General features: G+C 40.0%; 1 protein-coding gene across 2 annotated transcripts in view; it reads right to left on the reverse strand.

The window, feature by feature from the left end:
- sgsm2 (small G protein signaling modulator 2) overlaps positions 1-20159 on the reverse strand; it is a 116248-nt gene extending 96089 nt beyond the window's left edge. For both annotated transcript variants that reach the window (XM_062385892.1, XM_062385891.1), the window contains exon 1: positions 19943-20159. In XM_062385892.1, the coding sequence (XP_062241876.1) occupies positions 19943-20002 (60 nt within the window). In that variant the 5' untranslated portion in view covers positions 20003-20159. The remainder of the gene's footprint in view (positions 1-19942) is intronic.
- Between the last annotated feature and the right edge of the window lie 1666 nt (positions 20160-21825).

Here is a 21825-nt window from a genome sequence, read left to right on the forward strand (position 1 = left end):
ATGACCTCTCTTGTCAACAGTGAAAAGAGCCATATAGGGATTTAGCGCTGCAGAAAGCTGAGAGTGTTGCTCCCCTCTTCCTCTTAAGGCAGGAACAACAATGTGCAAGGAGGTCTGACTGAGTGATCGGTTCTTTTAGAAAGCGAATTAGTGAGACCGAAACTTGCTCTCCATTCTGGACCCGAAAAGCGAATGCAAAAGCGGCAGTGTATGTATGCTTGGGGAGAGTACAATATTGGCGTGGTCTGATTCAGAAAGATGTGTGATGGAAATCTGGAAATACAATAGAGAGTCACAGGGATCTCAGTTTTTTTCACAGTTACCACCGCAGTTAGCATGGTGGCTAGGACGCTTGCGCCATTATGAAAGTTTATTATAACCGTGTGTGACCGTACACACATGCCGTCAGGGCTCTAACCAGCCACCGTCAGCCGGACAACTCCGCTGGCTTAACACACTTGTCCCATTAATCGTAGAATCGTAGTTGTGTTTTGGTTTTTATTGAAATAGGAAATGAAACAGGAAGTTTGAGGTCCGGAAATTATGTCGTTCCGAAATACTGTTGTTAGCGGACCGATCACAGCCAATGGCTATCCGTAGGCTCTCCGCCATGCCGACGCGTAGTTAGAAAAATCAGAGCTGCACGAAAAGCTCTCCGCGGAGCCCGGAGAGGAGGTTCCACGCCACAGAAGGCTGTCCTACGTGTCCGTCAAAACGGAGAAGCATAAATAGGCCATAAGGCTGTCTCTCAGAACCAGTTCGGACTGGTTCTGTAGGCGCAGGTTGAGAGAGGAATCTAAACACAGACAACTGATTTACATATGTTTCCTTTGGAGATAAGCAGACATACGTTCCACTATTTGGAGAATAAATAAGTGATAAAAAGGGTCTGACATTTTTCAGGTCATAAACAGTTCAGATCATTAAATAGTTCTGGTCATAAGGAATTTGGACATGTTGTATATGTATGTAGATATAGGTCATAAAACTTACTTTTCAACTACAACATAGGTTTAACCATACTTTATTAATTTTTCTAGTTCAGATGAAAACATGCAATGCAGGCTTCATCAGGCCACAGTTTCATTTGTTAAAGCCGCTATTTTTTTCCATACAAGTTGAGGGATTTCAGTTTTCATTTCTTATGATGGAAAAAAGTTGTATGTGTATCTACATTCTTCGTCTGTGTTCATGTTGTTGAGGTGAAAAAGAAGGTCAACACTCCAGCCAAACAAACATCAAGACTAACAAGTCCTATTCACCAAAGCTGAAACTGACACATACTGAGGTACAGTAGGGTAACAATGATACAGGAAGATATCCCCGTAGTCCCTGTGCTTTATTGTTTGCTACGGCCACATCGTGGATCATAGATCATGGATTGTAGTGGCATGATTACAATCAGATTGTTTAGATATACAATATACCTACTCACATGTACTATTATTATTGGCAATACTGCTATCATTACAATACTCATTACTGCTCCCTTCATCAATGTCAGACATTTTCTTTTGTATAAATACAAAAAATCACAGAATAACCAGAGGAGGTGTTTGTGATGCTGCTTAAAGCCATCCTTTACTGCGGTTGACAGCTACAGTAAGTTTCAACTTATGGTTTATTAGGTGGTGACTCTTTAAGGAACCGTTCTGTCATCGATCAGCTGCCCTGGCTCTGCGGCATGTTGGAATTGCTGATCAGATCTATCGATCAACGACTGAAGGTATGATGTTTTCCTTCTTTTATTTTGCCAAAACTGATATTAAGGCAATTTTAACAATTGGAGCCCTTCGAGTCTTATGAATCAACAAAATTGAGGAGTACATTCCTCAATTCCAAAGTGGTTGGTGACACCGGACACAGAGCTCTGTCCATCCATATGCCTGTCCAACCAAACTATGCTCCATAAGAGAAGTTAACATTATGGATATGATTTGGATTGAAATATAAAAATACAATATGGAACTTGATACTGCAGCACAAGCTCAGACTTGAAAAAATAATATTCACACTCTTTTGTAAATGTTCATTCATATACCTTTACCTGTATTGGTTGCGAAAGCTAAAAGGTGTAACTATTTAAAAGCTCTATCAAACTCTAAGACATGCACATGTTGATTATTCAAAATCTTTACTCGAATTGATGGTTAGGGTGTCTGCAGTACACCAGTGCTGTGTGTCCTGGATGGAGCACACAACCAATCTTTGTACTAACCAGTTCATTAATGATTAAGCAGCATAATCACAAGCAAAGTAAACAGCCCATTCTAAACATACCTCTTTAGAACGGGCACTGTAAAGTTGGAAGAGGGAATGTTGGATTATTCCTTAGAAATTGTGAGAATTGGTTTAATGGACTCTATGTACCAGGGGAAATGATTTTTAATCTCACAATTAAATATTAAAACTCACAGTAGAATAGATGTGCTGTCGTCACACAAAAAACTAGGACATACATTCTTACTTGCACAAATGCATACATAAATGTATCACATAGGCCCTGCTGCAGTAAATTGACATATTGTTTCCTTATGTTGCCTTTCCTTCTCTCAGTTTAAGTTACTCCAGTGTGGCTCCATCCTAATCAGCTGTTGTTAGGTGTCATTTCTGAGGTAATTATGTATGCCTTAGTGGAGTTGGTGGACGAGGAAAAGGTGACAGCAGAATCTGATGGAGGAGTTAGTTGAGTTAGTGTTAATCTTTTTTTACATGTCTCTTACATACCTCTGCAGCAGCTTTCACACAAAACTTAATCATATACACATGGTGGGGCCGAATGTAGACATTGGGGCCGAAGTTTTACACAAAGGGTCATAAAAAGGGCCTTCAGGACATTCCTAATCCAGACTAAGAGTTGCCTCTCTCCTCGGGGGAGATGCTGCCTGGAGTTCTGAAACTCGAGACGTCCACTGATGTCCAAGCCCGTCCCCTGAACCCTGATATTCCATTGGCTGACAGCCAACTGAACCCCCCTAGCCCACTGAACCCCCCTAGCCCCCTCCGAGGGGGCAGACACCATTCAGGTAATAAGACGAGCTGCAGTTCAGAAATCTTTGCTTTTCCCCATCCACCGAAGATAGAGCTGACCTCTCCAGTTATGATCCGGCGGCCTTAAGGGGGCGAATTCAACAGACGTTTGTTTTATTTTCATTAAACTGCGCCACAGTTGTTATACCTGCAGAAGGAAGCTCATTCCGTCAACGAGCAAGAGAAAATGTGCTCTTTTCCGGCCCAGCACGACGCCCGCTGCAACAGAGGAACCCCAGCATCATTCACTCGACTTCTGGGAAATCCGCACCAAACACGCATGCAACACCGGGAGGTTCACAGTAAGAGGCTTAATTGTCTGGGCATAGACTAGTTTTAATACTTAGCGTGTCATTTATTTCAGTGTATGTTTGTTTCAAGACCTCTGTGTCTATTTTCAGCCCGTGTAAAACGCGGCAAAACAAGCCGCCACTTCCGGTTCCTTTGTTTACCGTGTTTGACTGTGTTAAAGTGATTTACTTTATTTCCCTTTTTAATAAATCCTTTTGTAATTAAAGTATCTGTATCCTGTGATTATTTGTGCAAATGTATGTGAAAACAGCTGGATAACTATAGCCTGTCCTCGAACTTAAAACCCTTCATTGTTTATTATATAATCTTTAATATTAAATATTGGGATTATTAATTTAACTTTTATAAACTGAGACTGATCTTTACAGATTGACTTGTTGGTCTCTGTTACCAGGGTGGTGCCCCGCGACGATAAGTAAAATAATTACAGATTGTATTATTCTTAATTTATAATTGTATTGTTTTCATTAATTTTTAAACTATTCTTAATTGATAACCATATCATTTCTAATTGATTATTTTACTATCTAAATTGATAGCTTTATATATTTTTTTATTTTTAATAAATACTTTTTATAATTTTTCATGATTATTAATAATTAGCCAATGTCAAGTCTACTACTATTGCACAACAAAACAATACAATCCTGACATCTCCTTAAGTGTGTCATGTCCTGTGTTGAATCAATAGCTCTACTTTTCTCTCAAGAAAATTGAGGGGAAGTTAACATTTAACCTCATAGTACAACATATTAAGTGGATATAAATATAATGTAGACACCATGCCTTTCAATTTCATTGAGCTTCAGTAAAAATAGAATTGTGACAAGAAGGAATTATTCTGTCGAGGAGAAGGTGTCAGTCAGGGGGAGAAATGACCCTTTGACTGCATAATGAGAGCATATTTAAGAAAGAGGGAAGTTAATTTTGTTTACCTTTAAGCTGCAATCTGGCAACCTAGGCAGTTCAATGTACTAAACAAAGGAAACAGTTTCAGAACAAATGGAAAACTTTGGCAGTAGCTTCAAGCATTCAGGTACAGAATGTTGATGTTGACTGGTCCAGACATAATGTACTGACCCTGAATCTGACTTTCTAATTTCTCAGACCATCTCTAAAATGGCCTTAGGGCTCCAATGAAGATGTGCAGACACCTTGATGACATTTTCCCTTGTGCCTCCTGCATGTGTTTTGTTATGCCACGTGTTTCCCCCTGTTTATTTATTTTTTCATGTGCTTGTTGTGTTTACGTTTTCAGGCCATGTGCGTTCTGTCATTGTCCTCTGCTGCTTCCTGGCCTTTTTCTCCTTCACCTGTTCCCTATCATCACCCTGATTGTTTGCCTGATTTGTTCACGTGTCTTGTCTTTGTTCCCCCTTTTATATAAGTCCAGTCTTTCTGTAGTCCCCTGTCGGATTGTTATTGTTTGTCTGTGAAAAGCTACGCCAGTATTCTGAAATTTTTTAGCTCTGTTTACCTGGTATGGTATTGGACTTTATGATTTTGTATCCTCTGTGTTTTTCCCTTTTTGGAATTCTGTTTTGCCAGTTATTGAATTGGACTTTAAGTTTTTCGTCTTCTGTGTTTTTTGCCTTTTTGGATCCTTGGCTTATTCTATTTTTGAAATATATATTGTTTTTTGCATCTTGGTCTGCAATTGGGTCCTTACTGTGAGAAAGCCTAGCAAGCACCTTGAATTATTGGCCCCGAGGGATAGGTTTATTCAGTCTGTCAATTCAGCTAACTGGAAGTCATATTGCTCACCCAGATTTTTTCAGAATAGAAAGCTTGCAATGAATGAATCAAAAAAGTATTAAGAAATAAAGTAATAAAGAATTAAATTACTTTCACCAATTCAGGTGACGAAGGTAACTTATTAAAGGAGGTTGTATGCCTTCTGGCATGGAAAGCTGGAAAGAAAAACGTCCTCCCCATCTGCATGCCGAAGGGTCACGATACTAAGCCCCAAATGGTCCCTAATAGAAAAAAATGCTCCACTCGGGCTGCGCAACATATCGAAACTGTATCGTCATCGCTATATCAACATGGACGATATACGTATTGAGAAAGTCAGCTTGAACTGCGATAAAGGGTGTTCCATGTACCATTCATTCACGCTCTTGATGGACTAGATAATAAATTAAAGATATTCAGTGGAATCTTCAAGTGATCACTTTTTGAATTCATCACTATGAGCGGTTGATTATATAAGCTTATATATGTAGCTTATTTATGGTAGTCCCGTAACCTGAGGCTTTATCTTCTAAAGGAAGTCTTTGACACTGTTAGACCAAGTATTGTCATTGAGAGCTGCCCCCTTTCTAGCACATTTCAAATCATTGTTAAAAATCTATTTCTCTGGCCTTTTTTTGATTTGAGAACGTCCTTATCCCAGCAGATTTAATATATATATTTTTTTACCATTGGTATTTTGACGTGTTGTTGAGGTGAGGGGGCTAGGAGAGCACCACAGAGGATAAGTTAGCTGATGGTCCTCATGTCTAGAAGGCAGCGTCTGCGCTGCCTATAAAGAGACTCAAACACAGGAACACAGACACACAGAGGCACAGAGGACTGAAACTCTCAAAGACTGAGCTGTAAAGCTAGTCGCCTTAAGTTGAAGTTTATTTATGTTTGTTAAGTGTGTTTTAGTTAATAAAATGTTTAAACCAGAATTGTTCGTCTCGGGTTGCTGTGGTGAGAGCCCCGTGGGATGGTCAAGTGTCACATGTGTGTTGCCTATTCTTGTACCTTTTACTTTGTATAGTACTTTGTTCAACCAAGTTAAAATCAAGGTCAATATTAACACTCTTAGTGGAGCTGTGTATGTGCTCCCTGGTGTCTGTCCCGGACTGTGTGCCTTCTCCCTCTGGATGTGGAGCTGTCCGTGGTCCCTGCATCCAAAGCCAGGTAGAATGCAGGGTTAAAACCATGTTGTTGGATTTGAAATAGTACGATAATTTCGTGTCTGCATAGACCATCAACTGTATGGGGACTATGGTAGTAGTGAAACCAAAGTAGAAAGACTTCACTAAAGTCATATTCAACATATTGCATGTTTTCCTAATATTGTGCAGCCCTATGCTGCATGAATGTGTGAGTGTGAATGCGGATATGGCAATAAACTTAACTGTAAAGGGATGAAAGAGGTCATCAAGACTAGAAAAGCGTAGATACAAAAAGAAAGTCTTTGTCCAGCCATCACATTGGATTTTGTTAAACACCACAGCTTTCCCGCAGAAGACTGACCGGTGGTTTAGTATGAGAAAAGGATTTTGGGTTCTGTGGTAAGTGATGGCTGCATTTAATTTGATGGACCGTGACGGCTGTTCACAGGAATCTGCAGGCAGCACAGAAAACTGGCAGTAATTGACGCGGATTTACCAGTTTCTGGCAGTTTTACAGGCCTGTGAATGTTGGGAGGTGACCCCCCCTCCTCCTACATTTGGGGGAGGCTTTCACATGGAAATGACAATAGTCTGAGCTTTACAAATGCAAATCAGGATTGTTTTCCTCGGTGCAGATCACACCTTTTTCTAAAAGGTTCAATCTAAACTATCCGGTGTAAGTACACCAGGCTTAAAATAAATATAAAACCTGATAGTGTTAATTGTTTCCCTTAAGTAAGTGTGCTATAATGAATTACATTGTATACCATGAGCAAAGGTCAATGCTATGAAAAAAAATTGAAACTATGCACTTTATTTCAACATTTTATTATACTCATAGCCTCATATTAAAACAATGAGGCTCAGTAAGTCTGTTTCCCTAAACAGGACTGACAAACCACCTCTTCAATCTTAATTGCCCATGAACACCATCCTAAATCTCAGCCACTGTGCAGAGCGGCATGATTACAGTTAGCTTTTCACTTGTGTTCGTTAAATGCACAGTGGATGTGTTAACCACACACCTACCAGCAATCCGCTCAACAGAAAGAAATGATGCTGGGTATTATGAGTCTGTGTCCTGTAAGCTCCAAACTTCTACTGGCTTTCCATAAAAATATCTGTCCTCCCAAAATACTGGCAAATTCAGCACCATATTCACATGTCCATGGCCAACTAAGCTGTTGAATCTGCTGAAATTCCCTCATAATTTGAACTTCAATTGTCTTATTGTAATTATACGTTCTCAGTAATCCATTGAAACAGTCAACACTTTTATCCAAAGCAAATTACCAATAAGTGCATTCAACTACGAGGGTACAAACACAGACAGCAAGAATCATTTAATTACATCATGTAAGTACAACACCAGAAAGAATAAACGGGACCTCAGTCACATACTCATCCCATATAAAAGTACAATTTAAAAGGTGCTTTAACTGCTGCTTTAAGATGAAAAGGACAGTTTTTCTCTGAAAACCTCACGTCAATTGCTCGCGTCATCACCTGATCACAGCCTCGTGAATGAAGCGTCAGTCTCCCGAAGACATGATGAAACTTCTGGCTCATGTATAGCTTGGTCCGAACGAATGACTCTGTTTTCGGTGTAAATAACTTGCTGCACTCGACACAGCACTGTTTCCCTGGAAGAGAAGATGAGTGCGTGGGAAAACAAAGCCGCGGGCAGATGGAGAAGAGGGGCGCAGAGTCCCTAACTTACGGTAAGAGCAAAAAGTCACTGCACATTAGGCCGAGACTCGCTGCAGGTTCGGATTTGCAGTGCGGAAAACGAAGCCATTTTATGTAAGTAACTGTTTAGGAATCAGTTTTTTTGCTGTGGATCTTCCAACAGTGATGCAGCGAGGCTATTTCCGTTTATTAATAATAAACTCATGTTACTCATGTTGTTTTCCAGCTGCCTGTACTATGACGTCCTAAGAAACACTATAAGCCAGTATGAAGGAGCTTCCAGTACATCCAAACGAACCGTGCATCAGCATTTAGGAGTTCAGGAGTCATCATGGAAGAAAATGGGTAAGGTTATATTTATTAAATAATTTTTCAGTTAAATGGTTAGGTGTATGTTGTCATTGAACTGTGCTAATTGTACTGATTGTGATTACAGCTGATCGAAGCAGGACAGATGACATGGAATCCAGTCTTCTACAGCAAGGAGCTCACCGACCAGTGTGCCACACTTCAAATAAGATAAAAACTACACTGGATCTCACAGCTACACACCACAGACGTCTACACACTTATTCGGTGATGGCAGATTTGGACAGAGGCCCACAAAGAACTTGTGACCTAGAGGCTGCTAGAGACATTTCTAGCATCCCCTGATTAGTTTCTCCTTTGCTAGGTTAGTTGTGTTTGTACAATATTTGTTATATATGTAAATAAAACTTTGACTCAACATATACCTTCATGTTTTTTCCCTGTACAATATGTTGAACATATAACATCAAGCATAACATGAATGAATGTATAGTCTTAATTAACTGCAGTGCCTTACTAATAAATTATAATATATATTAATATATACATTATTAGTAACAACTATATATATATTAATTTTTACTATTAATATTGTGTGGGAGGGGTCTACCCACGTGTGTACTGCAATGACCTAGAGTGACCAATAGCAACACTTTTTTTGACCAATCAGGAGTGACTTTTCGTTTCAAGGGTTCCAATGGTGAGTGGACAGAGGCTCTTACCAGCGGCTTCATATGCTAACTAGAGCACACCTTCACTCCCAGCTTTGCGACCCCCCCACGGTTTGTTTACGCCGCTTCCGCTATTAACTCTTAGGGATTAGGTGAGGTCCAAGAGATTTCTTTTGACGGAAATTATGCTTTTCGTCTAGTGGGGGTAAACGCACCTTAACAGACTTAGCAGACTTTTTAAAAATACAAAATTGCGTTTACGCACCTTTTTATTGTGGTTTATTCTTTTGTTGTTGTCAGTTTTTTTAAGTTTGAGTCAATAACTGAACATTATATAACACTTCAGGGGTCTCATTTATAAAACAGTGCGTGGGATTTACACAAAAAGTGTAGGTACGTACACCTGAATGCAATGTTCTCTTTATAAATCACAGTTCACCTGGAAACGTGCATACGTGGATCTCCCTTCAAGTCCGACCTCCACAAACCCACTTTCAACCATAAATGGTCAATGCAAAGCACGTCATGAATATTAAATTATGCTGCGATGAGAATGGGAAGCAAAACTTTCTGACACTGACATCGAGGTGTTTGATGGTTTGGTGAGGGTGAAGAGCGACTTCATTGGACAGCAGTGATGTCATTAATAAAGAAAATGCACTGATACTCTGCTGCTACTGTGGATAATACAGTGAGTGAGAGTGAACACGATAGAAAGAGCCGAGCCTGAAATAAAAATAAGATCAATGATCAATAGAATCGATGAATCAGCTGATCAGACATCGCTGAACCCTATATTTGTTCTCATCCTTCCATTCGGATGAGAACAAATATAGGGTCACACACCACTTTCACTGCAGTATTTATTTAGAGCATCAGACTGATTCCCTCACATCTGTGGATTCTCACCTCCACTCTGGTATATTATTTTGAAAGTTTCTTAATTTCTTGAAAGTTATCTCCTGTGCGCTCTGTGTGCCTGATGGCACAGTCACGTTCACTGAAACAATTGGATGATACACGAACAGTGTTTGAAGATATTATTAAAACCTCTTTATGACTCGGCTCTGTAACTCCGCTGTTAAATGGAATCTAGACGTAATTTGCTTTAAGTTGTTTTATATATTTTTAAATTAAAGGTTTGTGTGGAACAGATATGTCGCACGAGCAAAACAAAGCTGTTGGTTATAATGTTAATGATGACTTGGATCAATAATCTGGGTTTAGTTCACCACCTCACTTTCCCGTCTCCAAAATTTTTGTATGCATGGGTCACAGCTTGGTAACAAATCTGCTGCCTTGGCTGAGAAAATCTCAAGGTTTACTCTTGGTTAGCTGGGTCAAATAAATAACAAAAAGCTTTTTTATCATTGTTTCAGTTTTCTCTTAGTGGTCATTATGCATGCAAGCTTACGTTAAGCATACTCATTTCTAATGCAAGACTGCCTGCTCTAGTCATGAATGACGACAGAGAGCATCTATTCAGCTGTATCACTGGAGAAACTATGGGGGAGGCACTTCACGTTGAATAGGTTTTGTAAACCCTCATATCTTTTGACCTAAAAGGCACTGATGAGTTAGTCAACTAGTTCACCACTTCAGACACTTCTAGAGTTCATCCATGTTCCCTGCAGGCTCAACTGTAATAAAAAAGTTAATCATGTTACTTTCACCTAAATAATTTCCACATAGTAAGAAAATTGCATCTCTGGAGAATGAACTACATCCTCAGTAAATTTGAGGATTCACCAGGAATACCAGTGGATGTATAGATATATTATCTGCCAGAGCTTGTATAAATATTGTGGATTGATCAGTTTGCTACTTGTTTTGTGTTTTTCCACAAAGGGCTACAAAGCAAGAATTACATGCAAGATTGGTAAAAGCAACTTTCACTATATGTTAACAGTGACTTTTTTCCATTACCATTCTAAATAAAAGGGACAGATTTTCAGGCGTTATTGCTCTGCAGTCTGTAGCTACGACTCCAGGATCAGAGTGGTCCCTGTACTCTCTTATTATCTGTCATAATCATAGTCGTCACAAAGGACAAATGGCACTTATACAATTACACAAACACAGCACTTACGGAAGGATGACTGTATTTTCCCCTTTTTTTTACAGTATGACTGACAACTGCAGTTCTGGTGCATTGAAGTCAAAACGGCTGATCTGGGATTTATGTTGTTAAATAAAGATAGGATTAACAGAGGCATGAAAAAAGCTTTCTCTTAAACTGTACAAATATTCTCTCTAATAACAACATCACGTGTTGATTTGATTGTTGGAAAACTGTATTGCTGGCAGCCATACTATTCGTTGTTTATATATATTGAATATTTGTATTCCTAGTAGATGAGAAAAAAATCCCCTAAACAGAGCTCCTCTGTACATATCATACAACCAAACGGATCCTGATGGTAGCAGGTTAATACGGAAAGGCACTTTTTTTCTCAGTAGAATAGACCACCTGCCTAACTGCTGCGATATTAATCGCCAACTGATGCAATTTAACTTCTCTGGGAGCTGCCTAAGCTTTCAGTTGCCAAGCAATACTGAGATAGCTGAGTGTTGCTTAAAGAGACAGTGGCCTTTGTTCAATCAATCTTTCCATCCAGGTTACTCTGCTTTAGAATTTCAGAGGGCCTTGACTACTCAGCAGCATCCCATGGATGAACTGCGATCAATCACTGAAACATTCGAACAATATGGTAAAAATATATATATATATATATATATATATATAGAGAGAGAGAGAGATGTATTGCCATGTGATGACAAATTTACATTTAAAAGTATAAAGCAGAAGATAAGTTTTCTTTAATCAATCAATCAAATGCAAATTTCATTTGTATAGCCTATATTCCCAAATCACAATTTGTCTCATAGGGCTCGAGCATGGTGTGACATCCTCTGCCCTTAACCCAGCGGTCGGCAACCTGGGAGGAAAATAGATATTAATTCTGCGTGGAAAGATTAATTTGCTTTCACTGCCACCGATGCTGTCTTACATGTATGCTTGATATGTGGCGAGGAATTAGCAAACAATAAGAAATGTAATGTTGAAAGATATTTCCAGAGCAAGCACACAGCATCTGCTGAAAAGTACCAAGCTGGAGATGAGCAAAAAAAGCTGAGTTCTGTGTTTAATTTATTCCAAACTAGGGCCACACGTGTATTTTGTTTTCCAATTCAAATACGAGTTTGGTGTTTTTCTATTTTGTAACAGGAAAAAATAGCAGTTAAATGTCAACAGTTTTTTTTATTGTCATTCTATTATTTAATAAATGCAACAAACTATAGTTTTTAAATATATTGTATAACTATGTATATATATATAACTCTATAACCTGTGTTATCAAATATGTTGTGCGGCTCCAGACAGATTTAATTTGGGGGAAGAGGGGGCGAAATGGCTCTTTCGATAGTAAAGGTTGCCTACCCCTGCCTTAACCCTACTAAAAAAAACTTTTAACAGGGTAAAACAAATGCAGAAACCTAAGAGAGAGCCTCATGTGAGAAAAAAAACAAAAAAAAAACAAGATCGCTGGCCCTAACGATTACAGACCCGTCGCCCTGACCTCTGTGGTGATGAAGGCCAGCTTCTTCCCGGCTGCCGTTGGCCTCATCAACAAGGACCCCCACCTGACTCAGACTTTTATTCCACCCCCACACCTCAAGGATTTGTTAAATTAATAAATTAACACATTATCTCATGTTATATTATACTGTATTACATTGCATATTGCAATCGGACACTGTTTACTGTTTTGCATTTGGCATTTCACTTTTTACTTCACTTTTTATATCTTTTATCTTTCATATATTTTTATTCAGAAATGTTTATGTCAAAATAAATGCTACTTTGTATAAATATTGGAAAAAAGTGAGTAAATAAGAAGTAAACAGTGAGTAAATATATACTGGTTTTCTATTTTTTATTGCTTTTCCTATGTATGTTGTATTTATTGCGTTTTATGTTTCTATGTTCATTATAAGCACCAATAACCAGAGCAAATTCCTTGTAGGTGTAAACCTAATTGGCAATAAAATACTTCTGATTCTGATTTGATTCTGATTCTGATCCCTCTCCATGAATGGACAGAAGTGCAATAGATGTCAAGTGTAAAGGAGAAGATCAGAAAGATAACGGTTTTAGAAGCATTGATAAGAATAAACATTTTGAACGATAACTGAAGGTCAATGAATTGATGGATTATTGTCAGTAATGGTCGAGTATCTAAGGAGAAATTTATTATATATCAAGCAGTCTTGTAATCATAGTCTATGGTCAGCAACCACCACGATCATGATCGGATGCCACTATAGTCCACAGTCATTGTCCTCTGCCGCCATTAGGATCCACCATCAACTGCCACCTCGATTTAGAGTTCCAACATAACTCTATTTACAGAACAAATGGTCATAAGACATGATGCAACTTTGATATAAATGTATTTACAGAACTGTTAAAACATTGTTATTTTGTCTGTATGCATGACTAGGATTCAAGGTACATTTCATATAAGTCAGATAGGCTTACATCCGACGTGGCTCAAGTGTCCTGACGCTGCGTTGGGCGTCGAACATCTGTCCGCCTGTATGGGGTATTTCTCAAATCTGTGATGATGTCCTCCAGAGCGTCGTCCTTCCCCAGACTAGTCCCATGCAGCCGGGAGCCCAGGGCAGATGGGTGACGTTCCAGAGGGGGCATAGTGCTAGACCTAAAAAGCCCTAGATTAAAGAGCCACCAGCTCACGTTTCAAATAGATTCGCTCCTCTCAGCAAGGCACCCGCTGGTAAACAAACTCTGATTATTGGCGACTCGGTTCTGAGAAACGTCAGGTTAGCGACACCAGCGACCATAGTTAATTGTATCCCAGGGGCCAGAGCCGGCGACATCGAATCTAAACTTAAGTTAATGGCTAAAACTAAAAAAGGTAAATACAATAAAATCGTAATTCACGTCGGCAGCAACGACTCCCGGCTTTGTATGTCGGAGGTCACTAAATTGAATGTTCAGTCGGTGTGTGCGTTTGCTAAAACGATGTCGGACACAGTAGTTTTCTCTGGCCCGCTCCCTAATACAACAGGTGACGACATGTTTAGCCGCATGTTGTCTTTTAATAGCTGGCTGTCGAGGTGGTGTCCTGTAAACGGCGTGGGCTTTATAGATAATTGGCTAACTTTTTTGAGAAAACCTGGTCTTGTTAGGAGAGACGGCGTTCATCCCACTTGGGATGGAGCAGCTCTCTTATCTAGGAATATTACTAAGTCTATAACATGACAACCCATAGTTGGGACCAGGAAGCAGAGCTGCAGTGCTAAACACTTCTCTGCGCTCCCTCTGGATCAGTCACAAAACCCCATAGAGATTGTGTCTGTTCACCAACCGATTAAATTATTGAAATTAAACAATAACAGAGCGAGAACTCCACACAAAAATTTAATACAAATTAAAACAACCTCTGAAACAATACAGGAAACCCAGACTTTTAAATGTGGTCTTTTAAACATTAGATCACTGGCAAAAAAGGCTCTTTTAGTTAATGAAATAGTCTCTGATTACAACATAGATTTATTGTCCCTCACTGAGACGTGGCTGCATCCTGATGATTATGTCAGTCTAAATGAATCTACTCCCCCCAGTCATATCAATTCACAGGTTCCTAGAGAAATTGGGCAAGGAGGTGGAGTTGCTGCTATTTTTAACTCCAGTCTATCAATTAATCCTAAACCTAAACTCAGCTACAAGTCATTTGAATGTCTGGTTCTTAGTCTTCCACGCCAATCCAGGAACCAGCAACAGCCAATCATATTTGCCGTAGTTTACCGTGCTCCCAGGGCTTATACGGAATTTTTAAAGGAATTCCCTGAGTTTTTATCAAACTAAGTCCTAAAGACCGATAAAATTATTATTGTTGGTGACTTTAATATTCAGGTTGATAATAATAAAGATTGCCTTAGCGTAGCATTTATTTCAATACTAGACTCTATTGGTTTCAGTCAGTGTGTGCACAAACCTACTCATTGTGGTAACCACACACTTGACCTTGTATTATCATACGGTGTCGCAATTGAAAATTTAACAGTACTTCCGCGCAATCCAGTTCTATCAGACCATAATTTAATAACCTTTGATTTTTCAATAACTGAATATATGCCACTAATAAAAAATTCATTTTCTAGATGTCTACCTGATAGTACTGTAGCTAAATTTAAGGAAATAATCCAAATTACTTTTAAACCCGTATTAGCAGTAGATATAAACAACAAATTCTTTAAAACCCTGAGCTCCATTGAGATCGACCACCTCGTCGATAGCTCTGCAGACTCATTACGATTAACATTAGACTCAATAGCCCCTCTAAAAAAGAAAAATGTCAAACATAGTAAATTAGCTCCGTGGTATAATTCCCACACAAATGAGTTAAAACAATTATCAAGAAAACTAGAAAGGAAGTGGGGCTCCAGCAACAATGTTGAAAATCTAATAGACTGTAAGAATAGTGTTAAAGAATATAAAAAGGCTCTCCACAAAGCAAGAGCCGCCTACTATTCAAAACTAATAGAAGAGAATAAAAACAACCCCAGGTTTCTCTTCAGCACTGTAGCCAGGCTGACAGAGAGTCACACCTCCACCGAACCCAGTATTCCTCGATCCCTAAATAGCAATATCCTTTTTTAATGATAAAATTCAAACTATTAGAAATAAAATCAACCATTTCCTGCCCTCAATTGGCACTAATACCCTCCCAACAACAGAGATCTCAGAAACGGCTGAGGATCCTACCCATTACTTAGACAGCTTCTCTCTGATCACCCGTGATCAGTTTACCAAATTAATCTCAGGTTCTAAACCAACAACCTGTATCTTAGATCCCATTCCTACCAAATTACTTAAAGAAATTCTGCCCCTAATTGATAGTTCGTTACTTAACATTATCAATATGTCATTATCATCAGGTTATGTACCACAGTCTTTTAAAATAGCTGTCATCAAACCCCTACTCAAAAAACCCACCCTAGACCCAGAGGTTTTAGCCAATTACAGGCCAATATCTAATCTACCCTTCATTTCTAAAATCTTAGAAAAAGTGGTAGCCAATCAGCTGTGTGAGTTTCTCCAGGAAAATAATATATATGAAGACTTTTAATCGGGTTTAGAGCCAATCACAGTACAGAGACAGCCTTGGCAAAAGTCACTAATGACCCTTAATAGCCTCAGATCAGGGACTTGTGTCTGTCCTCGTTCTGTTAGATCTCAGTGCAGCATTCGACACAATTGACCATCAAATTTTATTACAAAGACTGAAACAGTTAATTAACATTAATGGAACCGCCCTTAACTGGTTTAAATCGTATTTTTCTGATCGCTCCCAATTTGTGCAAATTAATGATGAGTCATCTGTGCGCACCACAGTTAATCATGGTGTTCCACAGGGCTCTGTGCTCGGCCCAATTTTATTCTCATTATATATGCTTCCACTAGGGAACATTATCAGGACACACTCGGTAAATTTCCACTGCTATGCGGATGACACCCAGTTATATTTGTCAATAAAACCTGAACAAAGTAATCAATTAACTAAACTTCGAACATGTCTCAAGGACATAAAAAACCTGGATGACCCGCAATTTTCTCTTATTAAGAGAGCCTACTCAGACAAAACAGAGGTTATAATACTTGGCCCCAAACACCTTAGCGATGCATTATCTAATGATAAAGCTGCGCTAGACGACATTGCCCTTGATTCCAATGAAATGGGAGTGATCTTCGATCCTGATTTATCCTTTAATAGTCACTTAAAACAAATTTCTCGGACCGCTTTTTTCCACTTGCGTAAAATTTCAAAAATTAGACATGTCCTTTCACAAAAAGATGCAGAAAAACTAGTCCACGCCTTTGTTACATCGAGACTGGACTATTGTAATTCATTTTTATCAGGCTCCAGCAGTAAGTCGTTAAAGACTCTACAGCTTGTCCAAAATGCCGCAGCACGTGTCCTGACGAGAACAAAGAGAAGAGAGCACATTTCTCCAATATTAGCATCGCTACACTGGCTTCCAGTTAAATCTAGAATAGAATTTAAAATTCTCCTCCTCACCTTCAAGGCCCTTAATAATATAGCGCCTTTATACCTTAAAAGGCTGTTAATACCTTATAGACCCACTAGAGCACTCCGCTCCCAGAATTCAAGCCTACTTGTCGTCCCTAAATTCTCTAAAAGTAGAGTAGGAGCCAGAGCTTTTAGCCATCAAGCCCCTCGGCTGTGGAATAATCTACCACTTTCAGTTCGGGAGGCAGTCACCATCTGTTCGTTTAAATGTAGGCTCAAAACCTTCCTTTTTGATAAAGCTTATAGTTAGAGCTAATTAGTGCGCCAGAACGTTACTTGTTCTATTTTATGACACATGACACACGGAGCTTCTCTTTCCAGCTTCTCCTTCCTCTTCTCCATCCCTATCCCCCTTCCCCGGAATCCCTTTGCTTTATCACCCGCAGATCCAGGGCCTCTGTGGGCGCACCATGGATTGCGGTTTGTGGATCGCGCACCGGGTCGCGGTGTTGGATCCAGTGTGGCGGATTCTGAGTCATGTGGGCTGATCGTGGTGCTGGTGGCGGACCCTGTGTCGCGTTGGCATTGGGCACGGGTGGTGGACCAGGACCGCGGTGGTGGCTTGTGATGGGTCCTGGTGGGCGGCGGTGGACGGTGACTGAGGACTGGAGTGGCGTCTGGTCTGGATGGTGGATCGTGGTCTAGATGGTTGCTGAGCATGGACTGTGCTTGCAGCTGGACTGCTTGGCATGTCATGTTGGGGTTGTCCTTCGGGATGTCTACCCTCATCAATGCTGCTAGAGACTTTGATTATTGATGATGTTCTCCTGCACGTGGCATCTATTGCACTTCTGTCCGTCCTGGGAGAGGGATCCCTCACATGTGGCTCTCTCTGAGGTTTCTACATATTTTTACCCTGTTAAAAGTTTTTTTTGTATTTTTTCCTTACTATTGCTGAGGGTTAAGGACAGAGGATGTCACACCCTGTTAAAGCCCTATGAGATGAGTTATAATTTGTGAATATGGGCTATACAAATAAAATTTGATTGATTGTGGTCCACCACCATTATCAGATGCCAACACGATACAGAATCTGCCATAGTGGATCCATCATTAGGATCTCTGATACGTGATCCACAGATCATAACCTTTAAAGAATGTATACTGCTTGAGCAGACGTCATAATGAGCAGAGGTGTGGTAAAAGATGCAGCTCAGAGCATCAACATAGCCTCTAATGGCCCAGTAGTTAATGAACGTTCCTCATTCTTCCTCTAATGTTTGGAGTTTGGTAAACACAGCTCCCCCTGCCTGCTGAAGATATCTTAAGAGCTGCAGCTATTTTTGGACCCACAGACATTGTGATGATTTCATTATTTAAGAGCTGACCTGTGGGTGAATGAGGGATGGGCCTTAGGAGGACAGGAAAGTATTTAGCCTTCACTCACACTGGCTCCTTCCACTAACCTTTTCAGTCTGCATATTTTATATGACACAATTTGCTACAAATTAAATATATTTAACATAAATGTTACTTGTGGCTGCCCCGATGGTCCAACAACTAGTGGGTATTTTGGAAAACAGCTCAAACACCCATATACAATAAATATCTCTAGTTACTACTTAAACATTTTATGAGATGATTTGCCTCCATCAGTGTTTTGACTCTGATTTATTTGACAATTAAGTCTAGGGGACGCTTAGAATCCCTTTGTTTTAGTGTCTCAGTCTTGTATGTACAAATTGTGTTGCTTGTTACCTTCATATTTCAGCAGTGATTCAGACTATCACAGATTTCCTCTCTTAATGAACAACAGTAAAACAACAGAATTTAGAATCCTGAATAGTTATTGTGCAGTGTTTATTGTTCTTAGCTTTGACTTCAGCTCTACTCTCATGCAAAGGGGGGTTTGACAGCTTCAAAGTCTACTTGGAATAGTCACTGACCCCACTTAAGGGATGTTGCTTACAACACTCGTAAACAATCAAAATGAAATTGATGCTAAAAGGGAGTTAATACATAAAAGTTCCACAAACCCAAGTGCAGGTTCCCCAGTGGAAAAAAGAGCAAACTTATATACACATTTCATTACACTAGATGTCAGAGGCTGAATAAGAAGTGTATCACTGACATTAAAGTCCAGAGAACAAGAAATGTTGTTGTAACTGTGAAGTACACTTACTTTGTCTACCCTAACAGGACAGACGTTTTACATCAGCTGCAGAGCTATATCAGTTTACACAATCACAAGCTTTGGTAAACGGATCTGATTTCATGTCATAAAACATGAAATGTTGATTACATCCATCATTCTGTTGAAGACCAGAATCAGAAGTCACGATTCTTCGTTAGGGTGATGTCTGGAGCTCTCACAGTTCAGACAACACGGATTGTACATTTTCTTCTCATTTGCTCGACTGTCACGTAGATTGTTGGCCTGATATTTTAGTCTGACCTTTCCTCTCCACGTTAGTGATGATTACTACAAGTTCACATTTGCTCTCACTCAGACTAAAGTGTAGGCAGTAATCCACACCTTGTCTCCTTCAGTGTCACTATCATTTCCAGAGACATTTCACTGCATGTTGTGAAGGAAGCATGATAATTTTGGTAATTGGTAGAGAGGCGAAAGGAGTAATGTCTTACTCCTCACCAGGAACAAAAGGACTGGAGCGCTCTTTGCGCTATGGGTGTTATTATTGCTGGTGGAGACAGCAGACAGAAATGCAGCCTGTACTGAAATAGGCATCTTTCAAATGAACACTGAATGCAGGGGCAGCTCCATTTATTCAGCACCGTTTTGGTGAACTTATTAGTAAACGGAGAAGAATGCAGGGCAACACAACAGGTAAACACTGTGATCTGCCTTAACGTTGAAGCAACACGTCCACGCTTTCTGTCGTGACTAAGAAGGAAATACTGACAGAAATCCAACAATAAAATGAATGTGACGCGCGGCGGGCCTTCAAACAGCAGCGCCTACCTCTCGTTTGACGCTCCATAATAATTTATCTTTGTATTCTTCCTCCGTGTAGCCCTCCATGTCTGTCCGGCTGTGCAGACCGCAGGTCGGTCTCCGTGGCAGCCTCGGTCCGCTCTACTCGGTCCGTTTTTTTTTGGATTTTGTTATTCCGTCTTTCCGTCTTCCTTCGCTCGCATGGACTCTGACGCAGCCGAGCAGCTTGGCGACGACGTCAGAGGATCCGCCTTCCATACAGCACTGATCAATGGAAGAGGGAAGAACCCCCCCCCCCCCCCCCCCCGCAGCCTCTCAGCATCCGACAGAGCAACCTGTGGAGCCTCCAAGTTATTTATAGCCGCTGCCGTTTCCTCCAGTGCACTGCAGAGGACAGATGTGTTTTTCACTATCTGATCCTGACAGCTCTCTACTACATGGATGAAGAAACCCACTGGAGGAAACGTCAAGTGCATCTGATGAGATCCTTCGAAATCACATCTTGTTTAATTACTTCATTCACATGCTTGGCACCATTAGAAACAGAGGGTTGAACAGATGATCCCTCCGGAAGCGCATCCTCCTCATTCTCAGTGCTGATGGCAGGTTAGGCCTGCTGCAATGTAAATGACGCAACCTCTGTTGGAGTCCTGCTTGAGCCGTCATGTGGACTGAGGGTGCACTTGCAACCATCACAAAATTGTCTGTTGAGTTGGTATTTTTGTTCCACAGTAAACTGTATCCAATTTGAATTAAACATTGTCAACTTAAAAAGCCTTTTGCCTCGATTTTTTGGCAGGACATTCATCTTTCATTGTTGGATTTCTGCTACAGTCCAAGTCTTGCAGCTAATTCCTTTGGTGTGACCCTCCTCACAAGATACTCCAAGGTGATTATCTTTCGTTTTTATTTGAATATATCTTAAAGGTTTTTGTAAGAAAAAAGGTATTATCAGGGACAAAAACTTGTATCTTTGAACAAAGTACAAAGATCTCAAAATATCAAAGTATTTGTTCTTTCTCTTAGAGTTTTTCTGAAACCTGATGACTCATGCTATCCCAACTTTAACTGATAGTGTTCCAAAGAGGTTTTGATCAATGGGAAAAGAAGGAAAAACAGTGTGAGCGCCCAGGCCCCCCCAACCTGCAGCCTCTCAACATCCGACACAGCAACTTGAAGAGCCTCCAAGTTATTTATAGCTGTTGCCATTTCCCCCAGTGCACTGCAGAGGACAGATGTCTTCAAGTTGATCTTGCAAAACCTTTGAGTTTTGGGCATCATTGTGCTGCTGAAGTGTGAATCCTACTCCACAAAGATAAAACCAGAGGGATGAGTATGTCACCTAAGAATGGGGAGGTACCTCTCCTTGTTCGGGGTGTGGTCACTTCAGTGTGGGTGAGTAGAAAAAGCTGCCCCAGACTTAAATATTCCCGCCACTATGTTTCACTAAAGGTTTGGTACACTGCAGCATGATTTTCTCTCCTATTGTCTCCTTACATACATCCTCCTGTGCTTTACTGCCATTCATCTCAAACATCAATCAGTAAATCTGACTCATTGAGTGATATACTAGTCTTTCCTAGCCTAAACCAAATGTATGACCTGGTTTCCCACCTGTGAAGTGGTTTAGGAACTTCTACTTGTCGTCTGAGACCAGTTTTTTGACAGTTAATTTGCTAAAGTCTTTCATTCTTTGTTTATCAAACTCTTCACCTGTAACAGAGTTACTTTTCTGACTACCATGGAACTAAGCTTGATGTATAGATTTCCTGATTCTGTGGTCACTTTTGTTCAGTGGGATTTTTGCTTTGGATACAACAGATCCAGTGTCATGACCCCTTAGAAACCTTTATTAAAGCCATGATTTGACATTGAGAAAGAACAATAACATGCCTTACGTAACTTTCACT

This window comes from Platichthys flesus, chromosome 4 (genome assembly GCF_949316205.1).
Source record: "Platichthys flesus chromosome 4, fPlaFle2.1, whole genome shotgun sequence".
NCBI lineage: Eukaryota > Metazoa > Chordata > Actinopteri > Pleuronectiformes > Pleuronectidae > Platichthys > Platichthys flesus.